Here is a 23919-nt window from a genome sequence, read left to right on the forward strand (position 1 = left end):
TGTTTTACCTTCAGGCAATTGCTGTGAGGGGTTATATTCTTCTCTTGCATTTTTTAAGTCACTGCTTAATAAAATATTTTTAAATGATTACGTAACAGCCATTACACTTGTTTTTATAGAAAATGGGGCACTGTGAAAAGAATATTCCCTACTTTTTACATACCAATTTGGCATGGATGTACACTTTGCTGAAAGAGTGCATTCCAAGAACTTCGGGGACCAGATGGATCCAGTAATGTAAGTAGACTAGAATTCTCTGTAGAACAAGAGAACGTGGTATCCCTCCGGGATCGAATTCAACTCCTTCAGTTTGTGACAGAAATTGAAGCTCAGGTCTAGTTAGTGACTTGTCTAGAGCACATATCACCTAAGGGACAGAGCTGGCACTCAAGCTGGGAAGTCCTGACTCCAACCCAGTGCCCTCCCCGCCCGCGAAGAAGCCTTCTCAGCCCCAGAGGAAAACCCTCGGATCCTGGCTCCGGATCCTGGCTCCACAGCATCTGCTCTTTGTTTCCTTTACAGCCCAAATCACAACTGGTCGTTTCATAGGACTTGAAACTAGAGGGGAGTCTGATGCCCCAGTCCTGTTCATCCCCTGTTAACTGATGCTTTCTGCTGTTGCCTTTGAAGACTCCCTTTTTACCCAGTGGTGGAAGAACTGGGAAAGAACTCCCCACATCTGCACACAGCTGTTTTATCTGCAGCTGTACCAGCCACGGCTGTGGCAACCAGCCCTTAGGAGGCTGCCAGCCAGGAGCTGTGGAAGAGGGCCCACCATCCCCGTCTGAGGAAGGTGGAAAGCACGTCAGGGAGGAGCAGAGACTTGGATCACAAGGTCTCTCATGGTAGAACCAAAGTTTTAGAAATAAGGAAAATATTCTTTTGGGTTAAAAACAATAATTCCCAGCCCTAGAAGTGACCAGACATTCAAAAGGCCAAAAACCCCCAAAAAACAAACAAAAACGAATTTCAAAAGGAAGAATCCCTCTCTTTTGGCAGCTGACCGAGCACATGCAAGCAATGAATGTGGGCTGGTTGTGGTGTCAGGAATTATTCCTAACCCCTGCCACTGGGCTGCCCCCATCGGTACCAGAAAATTCTCCAGCTGAGAAAGTGGATAAACTATAGGAGTCAGTGGCTGGCTTCCCTAGCCAGTGCCACCTTCTAGAAAGGCCCTCACAACCCTCTGGACATCACCGCTGTGCACAGCCAGGATATAACTGTGGAATCCTGACTGATTCTAACCTCCTTGAGGCAAGTGAGTTCCTTTCAAGAACACATGTTATGAGGCTTTGCAGTGATGACTGAAGATTTCAGTATTCGGGGGACATCTGGCTGGCTCAGCCAGGAGAGCATAGATGTGACTCTTGATCTCTCGAATGTGAGTTTGAGCCCCCGTGTGGTGTGGAGATTACTTTAAAAAAAAAAATGTAGAATTTCTTCTCCTTGTCTTCTAATTGGTGTGTTACAGGCAGCATGCCTGCAATTCTCAGCCTCCTGCACTTCCAGCAGAAAGACTGCCATTGGTTTCTGGGTCACACTGAGGTAAAAATCGGGAAGAGTAATCCAAACTATACCATTGACATCTCTGACACAAGACTTTCAACTGTTGAGGGAATTAGTGGTTAATAATGAACGGCACTGGTTTGTCTTTTAATTCAATTATTCAAAACAGAGATAAACTGAATAGTAACACTGCTCTTTTTGGTCCAACAACCATTTTTCTTAATTTCTTTCTTGTTTAATAAGTCACTTGTTTTGACTGAACTTGAGCTTCCTTAGTTATAAATTGAAGGAGTTAGACTATATGATTTCTGGGAATTATTTCTCTTTTAGGAATTCTTTTTAAAATTCTATTTTTTTTTTTAAAGATTTTATTTATTTATTTGTCAGAGAGAGAGAGAGAGAGAGCACAAGCAGATAGAGTGGCAGGCAGAGGCAGAGGGAGAAGCAGGCTCCCTGCTGAGCAAGGAGCCCGATGTGGGACTCGATCCCAGGACGCTGGGATCATGACCTGAGCCGAAGGCAGCGGCTTAACCCACTGAGCCACCCAGGCGTCCCAAAATTCTATTTTTTTAAAGTATAACTGACTAAGGTTTGTATTTGGTTTTAGTTCTTGTACGTGGGGAATCAAATGCACACGATAAACAAATGGGTGACCATACTAATATAAAACATTTCCAGACTCTCTGATGTGTTTCGGGGGGGTCCTGTTAGCTTAATTTTCCTCTTTTGAATTCAATTTCTGTAATAAAAATATATGAATCTTGCCAAGCTCCCAAATCTTAAATTCTGCGATATAACTTACTTAGTTAAAGGTTAACCTTAGCTGAAGAAATTTACCTTCTTTTTTTCTCTTTCTGTAGAAAAGTGCTGCCAGGCTCCCACTAGATCTTCTGACTGCTTTAGTGAACTAAACTAATAACAAAAATCTTCTTTAAAGAAAAGCCTTATAATAAAACATCTGAAGGGGCGCCTGGGTGGCACAGCTGGTTGAGCATCAGACTCTTGATTTTGGCTCAGTCATGATCTTGGAGTCATGGGATTGACCCTGGCCTAGGGCTGCATGCTCAGTGCAGAGTCTGCTTGGGATGCTCTCTCCCTCTCCCTGGCCCGCCCCCCCTACACTTGCTGGAGCTGTCTCTCAAATAAATAAATAGATCTTAAAATTAATTAATTAATTAATAATAAAAAACAGCTACTGATTAGTAATTCTTTTTTGTTTTTAATTTATTTGACAGACGGAGATCACAGAGAAGCAGGCAGAGAGAGAGGAGGAAGCAGGCTCCCTGCTGAGCAGAGCCCCTGATGTGGGGCTCGATCCCAGGACCCTGGGATCATGACCTGAGCTGAAGGCAGAGTCTTTAGCCCACTGAGCCACCCAGGCACCCCCTGATTAGTAATTCTAATATGAGTTAAGTAATATCAAGCAGAAACTCCTTTGGCTGGAATTCATGGATATATTTATATAAGTGAAAACAAATTTTCAAAAAAAAAAAAAAGTAAATTCAAGTAGAAAACAAACATTTAAAGAAGGTGGGGGAGGAGGGAGCTTGCCCTAAGTATTCTAAAGCCCTTATAATTGGAAAGAGAAAGATAAAAATATTAATTTAGAACTTTGATAACTTAAGTCTTTACATTAAAATATCTAGGGTAACTATAAAAGAGTTTGAAACTTTAAAAACTAGCAGAGAACGTAAATAGATTTGAAAATTTAGATGAAGTGAACAAACTGCTAAACTGTACCTACCAACTCAAACTCAAGTAGAAACAGAATACCTAAGCAGTCCTCTAACCATTAAAGAAATTCAAACAGTAATTAAAACTCTCTTCAAATTAAGTTCTAGGTCTGGATAGTTTGACTCAGAAGGACTATGAAATATCTAAGAGACAAATACTGCCAATCTAATACTTACAATTCCAGAGTATAAATAAGGAAGTAACATTCAGCGATCCTTTTTAAGAGATCAGCATAATCTTAATGCCCAGACTTCAGCAAACATAGGATCCAGTCTGATTTCACTTACAAACATAGGTACAAAAACATATTATCAGACAAAAATCCAACAAACAAAATAGGTCATGATCAAGTTGGATTTATCCCAGGAACGCATGATTGATTTTACATCAGGAAATCGATGTTCACACTACACTGCTTTCCTAGATCTACAATGCCAACTAGGCAGTCTGGGGCACAACTAAACATTGACACTCATGAGTACCACAGGCCTCTCTCACTACTAACACCCCCAGAGCTATATAGCACAGGGACCAGAGCTCAACAGGATAGGGCCAGACCAGGAGCAGTTCTCACAGCCACCCATGAGCTGTTTTCTTTGGTCTTCCTAGATAATGTCTCGGATGCCAGGGGCCTCGATTCACATCAGGTGGGTGCAGACACTCCAACTTGAAGTTCCCATCTCCTGGGAAACCAGGATCTCTTGTATTAACTCTGTAGGCAGAGTAGCTTTCAGGCTCCTCCTAGATGACACGCCTCATCGTAAGAGCTACACATACAGGAAAACCCAAAGGTGTGGCTGCCCCATCAGGTATTTAGAGCTCACTTAGAGCTCTTCCCAGTCCAGTGCAATTTACCAATCTGGGTTCACTGATACCAGAAGCAACTTTGCCCAGCCACACAGTCGACCTATGTAGTATCAGATTACTGGTAAATTAAGCCGGAGTCAAATAAAGGTCGTCAACGCAACAGAACTGGGAAAGTTTCTGTTAAGCCCTGTTCGCAATACATGTAAGGGGAGAAATCATTTGATCTTAATGCAGGAAAGCATTTGATATACTCCAACATTAATTCATGATAAAATAAACCTTGAGGAAACTAAAAATAGAAGAGAGCTTCCTTAAGCTGACAAAAAACCCCTGCAGCAAATGGTGACATATTGAAAACATTTTAATGTCAGCGATAAGACAAAAATGCCTAAAGTCAACATTTCTATTCAAAATTGCACTGGTGGGTCTAGTTAATGTAGTAAGGAAAGAAAAAGAAATGAATGATATTGGACAGGAAGAATGACTCTTCTAATGCAAAGAGTATATGCTAATTCAAATAGAAAAGCCAAAAAGACCCTGCAGATAAGTGGTTAGAATTAATAGAGATTTACAAGTTTGTTCCTTAGATGTATATGTAAACCCTAGCCCAAGGATAAAAATAATGATTTTTAAAAAAATCTTTTATAATTAAGCATCTTGAATTAAATATGTGAGGGCCATGATTTGTACACTAACATCCTCTTTTTAACATGGGGCCTGAGGATGTACAAGTATGGGAGTATACTTGGGTATTCAGACAAGTAGCTCTGGGACATACATAGAAATTTGTTCTGGATAATTTTGAAGTTGTTATTTAAAATCCTAACTTTTAAGTCATGGGGATGAAAGATACAGCATAGGGGATATAATCAATGGTAGAGTAAGAATGTTGTATGGGTAGATGGTAGCTACACTTGGGGGGAGCACAGCATAATGCATAACGTGTTGAATCACTTCACTGTGTTGTATGTACACCAGAAACTAATGTAACATTGTGTGTCAGCTAGTCTTCAATTAAAAACATTTTAAAAACTTGACTTCTGGGGTGCCTGGGTGGCTCAGTGGGTTAAAGCCTCCGCCTTCGGCTCAGGTCATGAGCTCAGGGTCCTGGGATGGAGCCCCGCATCGGGCTCTCTGCTCTGCGGGGAGCCTGCTTCCCCCTCTCTCTCTGCCTGCCTCTCTGACTACTTGTGATCTCTGTCAAATAAATAAATAAAATCTTTAAAAAAAAACAACAACTAGACTTCTATTTGTTTTTATAATTTGCTTCTTCCTCTAAAACACAAAGTCAACAATCAGGTTTAAAAAGGCTAAACTTTGATTATAAATTTGAAGTGTTATCTTTTGCTGGAAGGATATTCCCATGGCCTTCTGATACTAAGATTAGGTTACATTTAAACCGTGAGATAGAGCTTTTGAGTACAGAAATCTATTAAGAAAAGTTACAAACTTAAAGATTTCATACAGCTAGCTGCTTTACCTTACAAACAGGAAATTAATAACAACAGTGATATAATGTAATTAAAAGCCTCCTGGATGAGGCAGACAAAGACTTGGATTCTCCTTCACAGGGTAGCTGTGGGAGAACTTTAGTTTCTTTTTCTGTAAAATGAGAAAGGCAAATTGGATCCTTTCTGAGATCCCATATAGGTCTTAAATTGTTTCTAGATCCTTGAATAACCAAATTGATCAGGTTATAAAGTGGCACAGAAATAAAATCAAAGTGTCTCCATTCTGAGCCCTTGGTCCAATCTCCATGGTCCGGCTTGTTATTTTTTTGAGACTGACTCCTGGTTTTCTGTTTATGTTTACTACCCCACCGTCCCTCTTACCCTCTTATTCTTGCTCATCTCACTGGTCTCAGTTTCTGTCCTTGGTAATAAATTAAGTCTTGAATAAACTATTCATTTGGAGAGGCAGGGACTAGGTATCTTAAGTTCTGGTCTCTGACCAAGATGAACCTACCAAGAAAAATTAATTCAAAAATGCAAAGCTCTAGGAATATATCTTAATTGATACAATAAATTGGGTTTGGGCTCTCAAGTCAGACATGATTCCATCTTGGACAAATTACTTAAAATGCAATTTTCTTACCTATAAAATTAGAAGGTTGAAGTAGGTGATCTAAGTTTTCTTCCAATCCAAATGATGAAATAGGTTCTAAAGCATAAAACTGTTAGATAACTGTCTGAATGGACGTCAGTCCTAGTAGATAATGCTAAATTTTCATTCAGCAAACTTGTGCCATTCACCATCAACATTGAGAGAAATATTTCTGCCTAGTTTTATAACTTAAAAAAAGAAGCCTCTGCATTAAAATAATCATTATAAAAAATACAGTGACTGGGGACGCCTGGGTGGCTCAGTTGGTTAAGCAGCTGCCTTCGGCTCAGGTCATGATCCCAGCGTCCTGGGATCGAGTCCCGCATCGGGCTCCTTGCTCGGCGGGGAGCCTGCTTCTCCCTCTGCCTCTGCCTGTGCTCGCTCTCTCTCCCTCTCTCTCTGACAAATAAATAAAATCTTTAAAAAAAAAAAAAATACAGTGACTGTTTGCTATTTCCAATGAAATATTAAATGGGGGAGATGAGTTTTTAAATATCTGAAATTTAAAATATTAAAATAACCTTACAAAACTAATTAAGTTTCTGGATGAGTTACTGAGGCAGCTAGTATTTTCCTCCTCAAAATTCTTTTCAAATAGCACCTGATAATTTTTAATATCTTTCAATAGGAATAATTTGTCTAAAATTGAAGAATGGGTTAAATAACCTTTCTAAAGAAGAGAGAGACCAAGAAACAGTCACACATACAGAGGAAACTCTAGACTGCAGAATGAAGGAAATGGAGCTTACCTGTCATTTCTCTGGCTGAAACAGTTCTTTTTTTAAACATACATTTACCTCCTACATAAACCTGCTGTTTTGCTTCTTATATTACTGTAATCTAATTTACATCAGAAGTCATGTCTCTTAAATATGGTTATTTTTAAAGCATGTAGGTAGCACATAAAATTTTTCCCAATTTTGAATGGCATATCAAAAGTATTTATTTCAAAATGGGGACAAGGGGGGCAGGAAAAGAAAACAATGTGAAATTATCAAATGAAGAGAAATGCTGTAATTGGAAATTTTCCTAAGTATATCTTTAAGAAATACATGTTTATAAACAGGACAGTGATGCCAGAAAGCTAATAAACTAGCTTACAAATGAGAAATTCAGGGCAGCCATATCCCTGTTACCATTAATATTTTCTTAGTGTGATTCTGAATTAGACCCAACTGGTTTACTCCTCTGGGCCTGCCTATAACCTCAGTCTATCTGGATTTTATAAATGTATTTTCTGAGGAATACAAAAATTTCAGTGTCAGTGTAATTCCAATAAAAATCCCAACTAAGCCCTTTTGTAGAAATTGATAGGCACGTTCCAAAAGTTATATGAAGAAGAAAGAAGCTAAAACAGCCAAAATTATTTTGAAATAAATAGTGCAAAATAATTTACCTTGGGTATTTATTACCATACTTCACCCCACTGTGTTGTGTTAATGATGGATTACTAATGTGCATATTCAAGCATTGTTTTCTTTTGGAGTTATAATCAGTTATAAGAATCTACTGTTATTTTCTTATTTTAGTAAGTTGTAGCCTTAGGTATTTTTGTCAGGTTAATGAAGCATAATCTCCATTCATTAAAATTCACCCTTTTTGAGTATATAGTTTGATTAATTGTACAATCCATCTTCTCCTTCCACCAGATCTTAGTAACCAATAACTTGATTTCAGTTTCCATAGTTCTATCTTTTCTAGAATGTCATTGTAAATGGAATCACACAGTATGTAGTCTTATGTGATGAGCTTCCTCACTTAGCATTATCCTTTTAAGACTCACCTATGTTATAGCATAGGTGGGTAGTCTGTTCCTGTGCTAACCTGGGTAGGCTGTTTTATGTTTCCCAAAATTTTCTTCCGTGTATACTACCAGATAGGGTGAGCCACAAGACCCATTCTCGTGTGAAATTTGGAGGGCAGAAGTGAAGCAGCAGCCATCTTATTTTTTATGTAGGCATTTTGTAGTTCCCACATGGTATGACTTACCTGCGGGCTCACCTTTCAGGGCAGGGAGGAAGTTGGGCCTACATGGTTCTACCCTTCCTTGCATCCTCCTTCAGCTTCTTTGCCTCCTGGGTCAAGTATATGTCCAGCAACCTGTCAAAAGGCAACTTTTCTCCCAGTATACTCACATTATCAAAGCTGGAGACAGAAGTGACACGGGTGTCAGTCAGTCCTCATGGGTTCCAGCTTTGTCTTTCTGTCTTCCACTTTCCACCTACTGTCCCTTTCTAACTGCCTATCCTGTGAACTCCAGGCTCTTAGGTGCGGAAACAACAGCCTCACGGAGACTGCTTAAAGAACCCAGCTGTGTAACAGCAAGTCCCTGTACACAAATCGCTATACAAACATACAGGGATGCCCGCGAATATCCAGTAGTTCTGCTTCTCTGACTGAAGTCCGACACAATTTTGCATTACTGAGTAAATAAATACCCACTGTATGGATGTACGGTTTGTTTATCCACTCACCAGTTGATGGACATTCGGTTGTTCTCAGTGATCCAGTTTGGGATCATGAATCCATAAAGCTGCTAAAAATGGTCACATCCAGGTCTTTGTGTGAACATACTACTTCAAAACATGGTATTTATAAATATAAGAAATAGCTAAAAGAGTTCAATATGACTGCCTTTGGAGGTGAAAAGGAGAACAAAGGGGTCTGATGTTGATGTTTTATGTTTGAGACCCTTACCATGATTTATAAAAAACAAAAACACTGAATTGTACACTTTAAAAGAGTAAATTTTATGCTAGGTGAATTATAGTTCAATAGAAAAGTATAAAAGTACATGATAATACAATAAACAAACTCTGCCAACATATAATGTAATATCAAGTTTTATTTACCTTTTTTCTTACAATATGCTGTCATTCAAAATATACCTCATAAGAAACTCATGCATACAGTAGGCACTCTATAAATATTTTGATTTAATAATTAGGTATTTTTTAGAATGACTAAAAATCCTGATGTAAAATCCCAATTGGGAAGTGCATAATCCCATTGTAGACAAAATATATAACTTTACAATAAACATTTTATAAGAATTTTCCCCAAAGAGGGAACACTTACAATTTGGAAATTAAAAAATAAAGAGTAAAAAGCAAAATGAAGCACAATACTAATATATTTAGCCAATGATCCCTGGATCAGTGGTGCTCACAGACCAAGGGTTACCTGCACCCTGTGGCCTTAAGACCATCTGAAATTCAGTTAAGAAGACAAGCATATACCTTAATAACCTCTTAACTGGAAATACTGCATCCCTTACATGAACACAGGAAAAAAATTTAAACACATATTTTATTTTCCAATTTTAAAAAAATCAAGGCTTTTCATCTTAAGCAGCAAGAATGATCCATAAATAAGCAAGAAGTCACTTTTATAGAAGCTATGTTAAATTCTGTGGAAAATACTTTGGGAGATTAGTTCAAGAACCTTGGTCCAAATATGAAATAAATTCTTGCCTTACAGGATCTTCCAGTGTTTACCAAAACAAAACAGGCTGTGACCACATAAGGTAAAGTATCTTCTAAATCCTTATTTTGGGTTAGCTTTATAATTATTAACAGTCACTCCAACCTGAAAAAAATTATAGCACTATTATGATAAAGAAAAATTAAAAGCCACCAAATACCTAACCTTAGTGAAGTGCCTGTGCAAACCTATAAACATACTCAAATGCTTGATTGCTATAAAATGAAAAGTCTACTAACTATATTTTTCAAAAACTATATATAATCCTATAAAACTTTAAATATGTGGACTATAACAATACACGGAAATGTATATATAAAATACTATTAAGTGAAAAAACAAAATAAAAAATACAAAGTGATTACAACCATGTAAAAGTAAATATATTATAATAACAAAAACTGAAGTGAATTTAAATTTATAGAGACATAAATAGATTCAAACATCCATTAGGGGCTTTTCCTTGTTATGTAAGATTATAACAAAATAAAAAAAATAGACCATTATTTTAGATAAAACTATACTCCTGAACAATAAATACTGAACTGCATGTGAACTCCTAAAACAGAGATTTTAAAAACCATGACTTACTACATTTCAGGTGTGTCCTATGGATTGAGATCAGCCCACATCTGCTGATCTTCATTTTACAAAACCTCTGGCAATGTGTACAATTATAACTGCCCTTCTTAAACATAAGAAGAAAAAAATTTAAAGCACTGTTCAAGTAAGAAAACCAAGCAGCATGCTAACAAAACCTATCTACTTAATCTGTTTTGCTCCTGCAAAAAGCTACCAACAGAGGATTTTAAAAAATGAATTCTATATACATATTTTACATAATATATTTTGCTATAAATATTTTAAAGAATGGCTTTGACATAATTCTTCATTTTAATTTCAATAGATATCTTATTGATTTAATCGCAAATTATGCAAATGCAGTCTTTCAGATTTATTACTGAAAATTATTCTCTCCGTGGTTTAGAAAATGGTTAATTTCTTGGATAAAACATAGCATATTTAGAAGTCCGAAAGCCAAGTAAATCCCTTATTTCATTTCGGAATTTTGACAGATCTTGGCGTAGTTCATTTAGATTTTCCACAGTTGCCTGATCTGTACTTTGCATCTTCTGCCTCATGGACGTCAGGTAACGATGCACCAAGCAGCACATCACTTTTTGGTAGTTCTCATCCCTCTTTTGTTTCAGATTTCTCCATTCCTTCAAAACAAACAATTGCATGGTACGAACAATGGATATAAACCATATTTAAATGAGGTGGGTTTTTTTTTTTAAAGATTTTATTTATTTATTTGACAGAGAGAGAGTGAGCACATGGAGTGGGAGTGGCAGGCAGAGGGAGAAGCAGACACCCTGCCGAGCAGGGAGCCCAATGCAGGACTCAGTCCCAGAACCCTGGGATTACGACCTGAGCCGAAGACAGATGTTTAACCGACTGAGCCACCCAGGCGTCCCTAAATGAGGTTTTTGTTTGTTTGTTTTTATGAGGTGGGTTTTTAAAAAAAATATTCACAAACACATGCTTTATTAGTCTGTATTTTTGGCTTTAAGTGTTACAAAGTAATATCCAACACTTACTTAAAACAAATACAGCCTGAACATTTGTTTTATTCATTCATCTGGATGCTTCACTTGATTTAACAATAGTCTTAGGAATCTTCAGTTTATAGGAAGGATTAACAAACCACAACTCACAGGCCGAACATGGCCCACTTACTATTTTTTTATGGTCTGTATAAGCTAAGAATGTTTTTTACAGATGAATATTTGTAATTAATTTGAGGATAGGGAACACTAATTTTGAACCCCAATTAAGCAAAATGTTATTTATTCCCCAAAGTGGAATTCCATTCTTTATATTAGATCTGTATTACAAAAAGTTATTACTCAATTAATATTAAATTGTCAATTTCACCAATAAAAATTTTATGGATGTTTGTGTTCTTTCTTGTTATATTACTTGCTATATGCATAGAACATCTTTGATTTTGTCTCAGTCTGCAAAGTCCAAAATATTTATTATCTGGCCCTTTACAGGAAAGGTTTGCCAATCTCTGGTTTATAGCAACATGTATTGAATTATTTATGTAATGAGTAACTTTCAAGAAGAACTGGAAAAATATGAGATGGCTCTATGCTGACAGAATAGGTATTCTAAATATTTTCCATATTTTAAAACTGTGAGATAAGACTTCATGAAAAAAAAGTATAGCTCTCTCTCTCACATATTGAATCCTTACTTTACGTAGGATAATATGCCATGCATATGCCATGCATTAGGGATATATGAGTGAAAAAAAGTAGATAGTCCTAGGCCTTAAAGAGGCCTAGGACATATTTACATTTTAGTAAACATATGATATTAGGAGCTGTTAAAACTTCCAAGTTGCAATTTTAATTTCTTACCTTTAAACTGTTCTGACGTTTAACCTTGCCTTTTGATGTATGAGAGCAAATCCACTTACTGAGGCTACTAATCATATAGCAAATAGTCTTTGGTGAAGGAATGATGTTGAAAGGTGGGGGTAATGTACATTTGTCATCAAAGTAGCTAAGCCATAACTTTGCTCGAGCAAACTTCCATTCTTTGTCCTCATGATTCTGTAAGAGGAAAATGAAAAAGCAATACAGAACATGAACATGCACACACACACACACAGGGGAGGGGAGGGCAGAAGGAGCAAGAGAGAGAGGTAGAGGGGGAATGGGGGAGCAAAGAGAGAAAGAGATCATTTTAAACTGTCCAAATGTTTGCATACCTTGTATGTAAAAATTTGGTTCAAGATTTGCAGTTAATATACATTACTTACATTTTAAAAATCTATATTTAATTTAAAAACAGTACTAATTCTTAATTCTTATCATCTTTGGTTGCCTTATCTATTGCATACATTTGGTATGACCTGAAAGAATATAAAGTTTCTAGAAGAATGGACACTTACTGCTATCAGCTGGAAGCTCTTATGAAGCATTGCCACCAGCAGCTTGGTGAGCACAATCACAACCACAACATTGTATGTCCCAACAATAACTGCTCCAACAAAGGACTGCAATTCCTCTCCATAACTAAATCTTGTGACAAAGATTGCCACGTGTGCTAAAGAGAAAATATACCAGAACAAAGCAAAGCAAGTGCCAATGAACCTGTAAAGACAATTACATTTCTGTTTAAAAGGAAATTAAAGAAATTAATTAGCAAAAATGAAGAATTCGTTTATACCAACATTCCACAGAACACTGATAATCTAAGAATAATACTTTATAAAATGAATGAGGTTGAACCCAACAGTACAGGTATGTCTTACCTTAAACAAAGAAATAGACTCAAAAGGAGGATAAATTATTTTTGCTTGACCTCTTACTGCTTTTTTGTCTATTCTCAACAAAGCAGCCACTAAGATATTGGTAATGCCTAATTCAGTGTTGCCACTCCTCTGCTCAAAAACTTCAAATGGCTCTCGATCTCATTAGCCCAGAGTCCTTACAAGTATCAACAAAGTCCTACATCTCCTACAACTTTCCCTCAGCTTCCCTACATCCATCCACACTGGCCTTCTGGCTTTTCCCTGAACTTGCCAGCCACACTCCCATCTCAGGACATTTGCCTTTGCCATTCCCTCTATCTACTAATGCTCTTCCTCCAGCCATCTCCTTCAGGTCTTGATTCTTCGTATCTTTACTTGAATGTCATCTCTTGTGGGGCCATTCCCCAGTCTCCCATCTAAAATTGCACCCTCTCACACATATATCCTCCCTGGCCAAAGCTTTGTCTCTTTAGCCCCTTTTATTGCATAATATACTATACCGTTTTTTTCTCTTTTTATTGCCTATATCATCTAACTATGATATAAGCTCCATGAGGTAGTTTTGTTTACTAGGACTTCATTCACTCAGCACTTCGAACAGTGTCTGTTACACAGAAGGTGTTAAATACTTATTAGTCATTTAATCTTACTCCTTATATAAGATGACATGTGAATATCTAAAGAATAGTTGGTAAGTAACAGAAACACAACAAATGAGTAATTCCACACCCCCTCTCCATTATGTTATTTTAAAATGAGGGGAGGTATTTTCTCTGCCTCACAGCTGATTGTTCAATTTCTTATGATACAGCAAATCAGAGGAAAAAAATTGATGAAGCTCTAATGATTCTCAATTCTAGTGACCTCCTACTAAGTGCTGAAAATGCAAGAGATTGTTTTGGCTGTAACAATGATGGACAGTTATTACTGACATTCACTATAAGAAGGGCAGAGATGTTGAATGTCTTGCAATATACAGGACTGACAGAAAACTGTCCTGCCCCAAATGCTAACAGTGTGCAAAATGCCACAAGTTCCTCTGTTAAAAGATTACAGTGGGGGAAACAGTGTAATATCTTAGGCCTACTAATTACTTAAGATTCTATTTATATAAATATAACTATCAAATGATTCATGAAAAATAAGTATTTCTTATTAAAAAAGAATGTCTTAAAGAAAATGTGAAGTTCTAATTCTCTAGGTATTAATTCATTTATAATACAATAGAGAGAAATACATTTACGAAAAATTTTAAAAGACACTCACGAATGGAAGGTATCATTGCTTTGCTGCTCACAGAAGATGCCTACACAGTCCTTCTGTTCTTTTGGGGTATAGCCTTTATCATACAGTTGTGTCAGTCCAATTGTGAAAGAAAACAAAACAAGAAGGAACATCCCAAGAAATTTTCCAAAATCTTGTAACATCTGTCCCATTGAAATCTGTGGAATATATTATATCGCTGTTGGTTAAAATTATCAGGAAAACAAAATATTAAATATTAAAAGACCAGGCAATAAAAGTAAAACAAACATATGACCCACAGTCTACTCTTTTTATGCCATCTGGTTAAGATAATGTCGTACTTTTAAAACGTTAAAAGTCTCGTTGCCTAACAAAAAGCCATTCTAAGCATGCCATCACTCTGAGTACTGGATGGCACATTTCTTGAGTCTGGACCAGGTGTGCAGAGGACATTGCTGTGATGAAGTTAGGGGCTGAGACATGAGATTTAAGAAAAACCTAATTTGCGAGGAATAAAAGGAAAATTCTTTGCTCAAGCCTAGAGGGAAATAAATGCTCGTATTTATAGCTTCTTAAAATTTACAAATATAAAATCATATGATAAAGTATTTTATTTGATTTTTGTGACCAATTCTAAACCAATTCCCAAAAGATGGCATTTCCTCTCCAGGATTGCCCTAATCTCTTTTGCCAAGGTGGTCAATTTTCTTTCATTTTAGGTCAATTATAAGAAAAAACTACATGCAAGCCAGAGAGTAGGTCTAGTACATCGGTACATATTATAATGTACACATGTGAAGTGCATCTAGAAGCTTCATTCAAGTCTAATTTCATTGTCCTCCAATACTCCTTAAAAATCTGGGAAATAGGTACTTTTCATAAATTCTTGGTATTTAAATTAGCATACAAATTTGAAGAATAATTTGACATTAACCTTTTGACCCAGTAATTCTATCCCTTGGAATTTAGCCAATAGGAAATATGCAAAGATGTGTGTATATACAAGGATTTTCACTGCAACACTGTTAGAGGTAGCAAAAAAATGAGAACATCCTAAATATTATTAAAAAGAATGAAGTATAGCTCTATGTGCTGGCACAGAAAAATGTCTATAAAATATTAAGTCAAAAAAGCAGGTTACAGAACAGTATTATAACAGAACTTGTTTCTAATTTTTTAAAGGATAAATCAGATATATATTTTCATATAGACAGGATTTAATATGCACAGGAAAGTTCTGGAAGTTTACACCAGAAACTGTTAATAGTCCTTATCTACAGAAGGTAGGAGTAGGGATTAAAAGGCAGACTTTTTTCCTTTGAATTTTCTTTACTCTATGCATTTATTACTCTTATGATACAAAAAATAATGTTTAAAAGTAATCCCTCTTCAAGACTTACTGGTCAATTTTATAGAGTTAATTAAATCCAGCTTCAAATAAAGTGTCTCATTGCTTCAAGCCTACCAAAATAATACATGCCACTTACCAATGATACAAAATGGTAATGACAAGCAAGTGGCCAAACCCCTCTAACCCACTAAAAGTGAACCAGCTAGTTAAGCAGAAGAGGTGTGCTGCAATTATTTACGCACACCACAAGCTGCTGACCCGGACTCTGCAACACTGGGAAGGTCCAGTGTGCCTGAGGTGCACATGTGACTAGGCCATATGGTCCTTTCAGAAGTCTTCTGCTTCCCTCACCTCCCCTTGCAAAATTCTGAGAGAAGAAATAGAGAGCTTTTAGATTCAGCAAGTTTGAAATGTGTGAAAAAGAGAAGAAATATACTTCCCTCTTAGTCAACGATAGCTTTATACTGAATCCCCTTGGAAAAGAAATAATTTATTCAGACTGGGAGTGCTTAGATAAAGCCATGCCATCCACTAGAGAGCTTAATAAGTTAGGACAGTAAGAATGCAGAAACTGCTTTAGATAACTACGAAAAGACTGCCTTTGAAGAAAACTTGGGCACTGTAGGTAAAGTTATGAGTAAATAGGGTTTCTTAAGAGTGACCGTGTATGGTGTTATAATTTTAATTTAAAAAATTGAGTCCAAAAGAGAAGCCTGAATTTAACATTACTAAGTTGTGTTTTGGGGGAAGATTTATTTATTTACTTTAGAAAGAGAACGAGCGAGGGGAGGGACAAAGGGAGAGGAAGAGAGAATCCTTAAGCAGACTCCCTGCTGAGCAAGGAGCCATACACAGGGCTCAATTCCATGACCATTATTAGATCATGACCTGAGCCGAAATCGAGAGTCAGCCACGTAACCAACTGAGACACCCAGGCGTCCCTAACATTACTAAGCTTTAAAGGTAAGTATAATTCAATTTCAGTATCAAGATGAACAATATTTAATGAAAAAAAAAACTCCACAAACTTTAAGGACCGTTTTTAAAAGCATATTAGTTCTGACATAAGTTGGAAGAATCAGTACTAGCTACCGTGGACATCCCTGACGTTAGCACTAACTGAGTGAGCACACTAGCCCAACATGCCTGTGAAAGGTAAAATTCAAAAACACTAAATCTATTTTAGTCTGAGGCAGATCATTTATCTGTAAAAATAATAATTATGCTGTTGAAAATATTTACTTAAACTTAGCAGTTTTATTCAAGAAATAGGAAAATTAAGAAATGAAAAGAAAAAGGTAATTAAAATATCAGTACTGAAGTTTACATAGAGTTAACACTGCTACACACAAAAAAATATATACATCCTTCCTTGTAATCAGAAAAATGGAAATGAAAGAGGACTACTAAGATAGTATAACTTAGCACCAAATGCTATTGAATGTGGTGAAACAGTGTGCTTTTTATACTGCTTGTGAGATCAAAAATTAACACATCGTTTTGCAGAGTAACAGAAATACTGAGGCACTATAAGGATCAGATCTTTTGATATGTTAATGCTCCTGGAGAGTTATCCTTAGGAAATGATTTAAAAGAGGCAAAGTCCTCTATATAGAACAGCATGTAGAACAGCAAAAACAAGCCAAATGCCCAATAGGGCAAAGGCTGGTATCATTAGGGTTCATAGCAAGTGTTAAACTATAAAATTTGCTAACAAAGCAATAATAATGACAATCTCTAGTCATTCTCCTTCCAAATCTTTCTCCAGAAAAAGCCATAGTTACCTGTCTAAAAGTTCTTAAAAAAAAAAAAATCTATTTATTTATTTGAGAGACAGAGAGAGCACGAGAGCAAGCACTCACGAGTGGGAAGGAGGAGCAGGGGGACAGAGATTTCCAAGCTGATTCCTTGCTGAGCACCAGCCAGGCGTGAGAGGCTCATCTCACCATCCTGGTATCACCACCTGAGCTGATCAAGAGTCAGACGCTTAACTGACTGAGCCACCCAGACATCCTCCCTATCTAAAAGTTCTATTGAATCAAGAATTCATGCTCCAAACCTCCTTTGCATGTATGAAAATATTCAAATTCCTGGCACAGAGGCCCTCAGAGTCCAGCCCACTAACGGCTATCCACTGTCCAAGTACAAAAGACATCCTGTCTTATCCAAGCACACCATGCTTTCAGGACTCCACGTTTTCACACATGTAACTCTCTGGTCTTTGCCAGGCAAGCTTCTCATCCTTTTAAGGCCCAGATCAAATGTCACCTTCTCTAAGCTTTCCTGACTCTCTCCAGGCACCGCCTCAGTTATGCTCCAAAGTACTTTGCTCATAATCTCTAAAATACTATTTTTCACTTTATACCAACATGTAGGTTTGTCTCTTCCAGCAGTCTTTATGAGCAGGAACAATGTCAGTAAGCTCCAGAGCCCAGCATATTAGTTACAATGTTGAACACATAAATATATTTCATACAACTCTACCATTTTCCAAGAGGTATCCTATATTCTTATTTACCTTGCAGGATGGGAAAGGCTATCTCTATTTTTCCAAGTAACAAACTGCAGCTCGGGGAGATTAGTGAATTGCTCATGGTAGCAGAACTAATAGATGACAGAGGTAGAATTCAATTCTACCTCTTCTTCTAACTTCTTGCAAGAGCTTTTCTGAAACATCACTTTGTGGTTTGTTTTTTTTTCAAAGATTTTATTTATTTATTTGACAGAGAGAGAGAGAGAGATCAGGAGTAGGCAGAGAGGCAGACACAGAGAGAGGGGGAAGCAGGCTCCCCACTGAGCAGGGAGCCCAACTCGGGGCTTGATCCCAGGACCCTGGGATCACGACCTGAGCCGAAGACAGAGGCTTAACCCACTGAGCCACCCAGGCGCCCCCACTTCGTGGTTTTTATCTTAGCTCTCCCATTAAAAATTTGGGGCTATGTACAATTAAGAAGGATCTTGTTCTTATGTAACAGTTCCCCCACACAGCAGGGCTTATTGAATTAATGCATGAATAAATATCCTCAAAAAATGTAATTGTTAATTAACATTTTGCACCAAGTCTTTTTTTCTAACACTGTGAGCTGGGCCTTAATTTCCTGACCTATAAAATAGATGGTCATATGCTACAACAGACTTACTTACCTACATGCTATCAAAAATTTGCCAGACTTTACCCCAATCTATTTAATCATTATTTCTGAGGGCAGAACTCAGAAATGAAGGTTTCACATGCTCCCCGGTGATTCTGAGCCTCACCAATTTGGGAGCTCCTAGACTACATGACCTCTAAGTTTCCAGCTAACTATAACATCTACGCTTTTTTTTGTTGTTGTTTTTTAAGATTTTATTTATTTATTTGACAGAGAGAGGGACAGCGAGAGAAGAGACACAAGCAGGGGAATGGGAGAGGGAGAAGTAGGCTTCCTGCTGAGCAGGGAGCCCGATGCAGGGCTCCATCCCAGCACTCTGGGACCAAGACCTGAGCCAAAGGCAGACGCTTAACAACTGAGCCACCCAGGTACCCCAACATTTATGCTTCTTAAAAGAAAAAGGTCCATCCCCAGTATACCCTAAAATGCAAGGCACCTGAAATCGCTCTTTACTCATTGCAAAGGATAACAATATGTCATTTACGTGTTACAGACTAGTAAATCAAATCTAATAATTATCCAGTAAAGCCAAATAATTCCCTAGGAATAAAGCATGCATTCATGTGTCAGACACTACATTTACTTCCCAAGTTTCCCTGTATTATGTTTCAGGTCTGCTACAGTTAATTCCACTAACTAAAAAGGGAATGGAAGAATGGATCTAATCATTTATGTAAAACTAATCATGTGTCAGGGACTCTGCTATGAGATGCATCTTATATATCCATTTACTGATCCATTTAATCCTCACGACAACGACACGGAACCGGAGACTCACACAGATGAAGTAATAGTAAGTTACAGAATAAGATTTTTGAACCCAGTTGGTTGGTCCTGTCTTGTCCTTTCTGTCTTATGACCCAACTACAAGTGCTAAAGGTTGTTTAATTCATTTGAAACACGTGGATGAACCAGGAAGAATTTTTGAAATCTGTAAATTATTAAAGCCTACCCGAAGAAGTATTATGCAAAGAAGTTAAGGAGGGAATCATGTTACTCTGCAGCATTGAAACAGATGGGTGACTTAGCAGAGTGGTGAAGATCATTAGCTCTGGAGCCATAACCACCTGGGCTGAAAACCCAGTTTAACTACTTGCCAGCTGTGTGACCTTGTGCAAGTTACTTAATGTCTCTATGCCTCAGTTTCTTCCTCTGCAAAATGGAAATAAAAGAGTCTGCCTCTTAGAACAACTGTGAGGATTTAATGAGGTAATAAATGTACATAAAGATCTTGGAATAGTATCCACAGTAAGGGCTCAAATGTTAACTGCTATTATTATAATTGCCGCCTTTATTTTTAGATTCTATCTTCATGTCTTTTTTTGTTAAGATGTAGAACATTACTGATTTATGCCCAACCATGACTCATATCTGCTGAAGTGTATTAGCTGGGATCCTTCATAAAAGCAGAAGAGCTAACTTCAAAGAGCTGGTTGGTCTCTGGATTCAGACAGACTCAGGTTTAACTCTTGACTCTACCTTGATCTAGTTCTGTGAACCACTGAAACTCTCTAAGCCTTAGATCCTCCATTTGTAAAATGGAAATAAAAAACAGCAAGGGTTGTGATAAGGATTAAATAAGTGGAAAACAGCACAGTGCCTGGTCCACATGAAATGTCCAACAAATGTGGTCACTGAACAGATTTTGCATAAGCAGCTCCAGGGACAGCTAGGATATTGTCCTATTTCTCCATCAGCTTTTTTCTTTTCACACACCAATCAGCACTTGTCTCTACCCAAGCCCAGTCTAACCAGTTTTTCAATTCAATTTGACAAACAGTAAGTAACTAGTATGACCATGCAGTGAGTAATGTGCCCGCAAAAAAAAAAAGATATATTTCCCATCCTCAAGGACTTTTTAACTTAGAAATAACATCATCTAGAATTTAAGACAAGCTAAATTTTAACTGCCTTACAATTAAGACAAGCTTTAGGAAGTGCTCATTAGAGGTTCAAAGTATCAAGTTCATTGGATGGAGTTATTCATTAGCAGGGGAGCAGGAGTGCAGGAATGGATTTTCCAGTGGCAAGAGCCCTAAAGTTGGCACATGTTCCCTTCTCCCTGGGATGCCCTAATCCCGCCTCCTTCCCACTCATCTTTCAAGACTTAATTCTAGTGTCATCTCTTCTGGGAAGTGCCTTAAACTGAAGTGACTGCCCTTTCTCTGAGCTGTCTATGACAATTACCACTGTAAATGTCATGCTTGCCTGTCACCTTCAACGTACTGTGAGCTCCTTAAGGAGCTATTGGAGCTTATTCATTTTAGTATTCTCAGTGTCCAGTACCTACCAGGCACTCAATAAATGTTTGTTGAATAAATAAATAGAATTTCAACAAGCAGAGGAACAGCTAGGACATTCTAAACAGGGTAATAACATAAACAATGACATGGAAGTCGAAGAGCATGGGCCATGTGTGAGACCAGTGACTGGTCTTGGCCCAGATGGAGAAGAATTTCAGTAAGACACAGAGATGAGTATATAAGAGATATAAGCTATATATATATATATAAGATATATATAAGCAAGCAGGGCCAGACGTAGACAGTTACATTCCAAAGTCTACCTACAACGTAAGCTACTAATTTTAGTGGCTTATAAATCATAAAATCATAAAATTGTCAAGTACTAGAAGAGAGGATACAATCATTGCTGAATATAGAACCATTTTATATACTCTACTATATGATATTCCTGTGACCTTCATTTGCCTAGGATAGTCCCAGTTTCCACTTGTTTTCCCAAGTTAGTATTCCCCCAAGTGTCTCTATTTGGATGATAAAATATGGTTATTCTAACCAAGGGAGAGTTCTGTACCCCTAACACAGGTTATATATCCAGTTAAAATAAAAGTCAACTTCTAAATCTGCAAGAATCTGGAAGGAAAAAATGTTAGTATATGGAAATAAATTTAACAACCAACTGCAATAATCACATAAAAGCATTATTTGACATAGCAAGTTATATACATAAAGGAAAAAAAGTTACACTTTTGCTAAAGTAATTAACTTACTGTCAATTTTCTTTTTGCATTTCTTTTAGTTTTGTTTTTTTTTTAATTTTATTTTTTATAAACATATAATATATTTTTATCCCCAGGGGTACAGGTCTGTGAATCACCAGGTTTACACACTTCACAGCACTCACCATAGCACATACCCTCCCCAATGTCCATAACCCCACCCCCCCTTCCAACCCCCCCTCCCCCCATCAACCCTCAGTTTGTTTTGTGAGATTAAGAGTCACTTATGGTTTGTCTCCCTCCCAATCCCATCTTGTTTCATTTCTTTTAGTTTTACATTCATAACTGACTCACTCCATTTTAATTGAGTTCCTTACGATGAACATAATGGAAAAATGTATTACAAATATTTTCATTTTTAGAATATTTTGGCAGAATTATGCAATACAAATCTGTCATGTTAGTAAGACTACACTGGAAAACAAATGCCTTTATTTGAAAACTTCTTTAAGTAAAAGCCTGAAAATCTGAATCTATAGATTCCTATTCAATATTGATTCCTTGCCCTCTTATTAACTAACCAGACCTTGATTTCTTAGGGGGCAATATGCTCAATTAAAAGTACTGATCTCCTCAGACTTCCTTGAAGCTACGAAGGTTATGGTTATTGACACCAAATTTTGGCCAATGAGTTATAAATGGATACATCTGGTATAGGGCTCCAGGGAAAATGATTGCTCTTGATAAAAAGAGAAAGACATCTGGCCCATGCTTTCTGCCTTTTGGCCTCTGCCTTTCCCCCTTCTTCCTGCAGGGTACAGACTTGATATAATGACTTGGAGCAGGGAGCTTGTGACCATGAGAACCAGTAACACTAAAAAGACTGCAGACAACCTTCTGTCTGGGAAAATCTGCTTTGTAATACATACTAGTTCTATTTGTATTTCCAAATCCTTCAGTCTGAGACTAGCGTATCCCAGCAATGGTTGCCTGGGGAAAGGGCAAAGGGAATGCAAATGTAAATGCAAAATGTACCAAGAAACTTTTTGGGGTGATGCATATGTTCTCTATCTTGATTATAGTAGTGATTAAACAAATTTACAGATTTGCAAAACTCATCAAATTATACAGTAAAGATGCGTGTATTTTACTGTATGCAAAGTATGCTTTAATAAAGATAGGTTTTAAAAAAATCACTTGCTGAACTAAATCATAATATTTAAGCATATATTATGATTAACCTGCAGAGTTTTTAAAAAATAGGAACACTAAATATTTGTTGGCCTCACCTATATTATCTGTAGTTCTACAACTATTAGGATAATATAAATTATCATGCTGGAGGAGAAAAACACACACAAGAGCTGAAATGACAAATACCCACTTATGCAGTATTTGTATACACAACAATAGTTCTTTTAGGAAGAGACTAAGTCAGAAGACCCAACTCAATAGTTCTAAGAAAAACAAAGAGATAATTCACTAAGAAATAATAGCATACTTTTCCTTTTTAATTCTGTAGAAATCTATAAAAAAATTTCCAGTATATAAACTGGTGGTATCATCAATTTTTAGCTAAAAAAAAAAAAATGCATATAAAACATACTGTTGAATCTTGACTAAAACATTCATAGAGGATATTAGTGGCAAAATTAAATCAAAATAACAGTCTAAACTAGGATTTCACATACTATTGCTTTGGATAAAAACAAAGACTTGAGCATATCTAATGAAAATTGAGTATGACATTACATGAACTTATGTGATGATCATTTGAACAAGGTTAAACGAGTATCTTTACTTCTTTCTCATGAGATTTAATGCGCTCATATGCACTGTGAATTCCCAAAAGAGTTATATGGAATGCAGTGTTTCTGCCTTATTTCAGTCAGAGCACCTCACAGGACTTGGTTAAGAAAATCATGCCTCAGGAAACACCACTGCAGGATGATAGCACAAGCCAAATCAGATCAAGTTTTTCCTACATATTTTATTTTCATATCCCTATTTGGAGAAGGTAATCGTGCCCTCTACTTAAAACATCTCCTTTAAAAATGCTTTTAAAAATCTACATTCGTCGGGAGCCTCGTGGCTCAGTCAGGTAAGCATCCACCTCTGGCTCAGGTCCTGCTGCTCGGAGGGGCCTGCTTCTCTCTTTCCTCCTCGTTTGTGGTCTCTGTCGCTCTCTCTGTCTCAATCTCTCAAATAAATTAAAAAAAAAAAATCTTTAAAAATATCTACATTCTTA

The 23919-nt window shown here is 37.1% G+C and overlaps 1 protein-coding gene across 4 annotated transcripts in view; it reads right to left on the bottom strand.

Annotated features, from left to right (window-relative positions):
* Positions 1 to 8977: 8977 nt before the first annotated feature.
* LOC111148061 (transient receptor potential cation channel subfamily C member 1) overlaps positions 8978 to 23919 on the bottom strand; it is a 70021-nt gene continuing 55079 nt past the window's right edge. For 3 of the 4 annotated variants that reach the window (XM_022504466.1, XM_022504457.1, XM_022504448.1), the window contains 4 exons: positions 14228 to 14403; positions 12599 to 12800; positions 12063 to 12257; positions 9418 to 10856 (listed from right to left, as the gene is read on the bottom strand). In XM_022504466.1, coding sequence (XP_022360174.1) covers positions 10629 to 10856; positions 12063 to 12257; positions 12599 to 12800; positions 14228 to 14403 — 801 coding nt within the window. In that variant the 3' untranslated portion in view covers positions 9418 to 10628. Of the gene's footprint in view, positions 10857 to 12062; positions 12258 to 12598; positions 12801 to 14227; positions 14404 to 23919 lie in introns of all 4 variants that reach the window. The other variant, XM_022504439.1, reaches the window with a different exon arrangement.

This window comes from Enhydra lutris, unplaced genomic scaffold (genome assembly GCF_002288905.1).
Source record: "Enhydra lutris kenyoni isolate GAN:26980312 unplaced genomic scaffold, ASM228890v2 scaffoldscaffold2, whole genome shotgun sequence".
Lineage (NCBI taxonomy): Eukaryota > Metazoa > Chordata > Mammalia > Carnivora > Mustelidae > Enhydra > Enhydra lutris.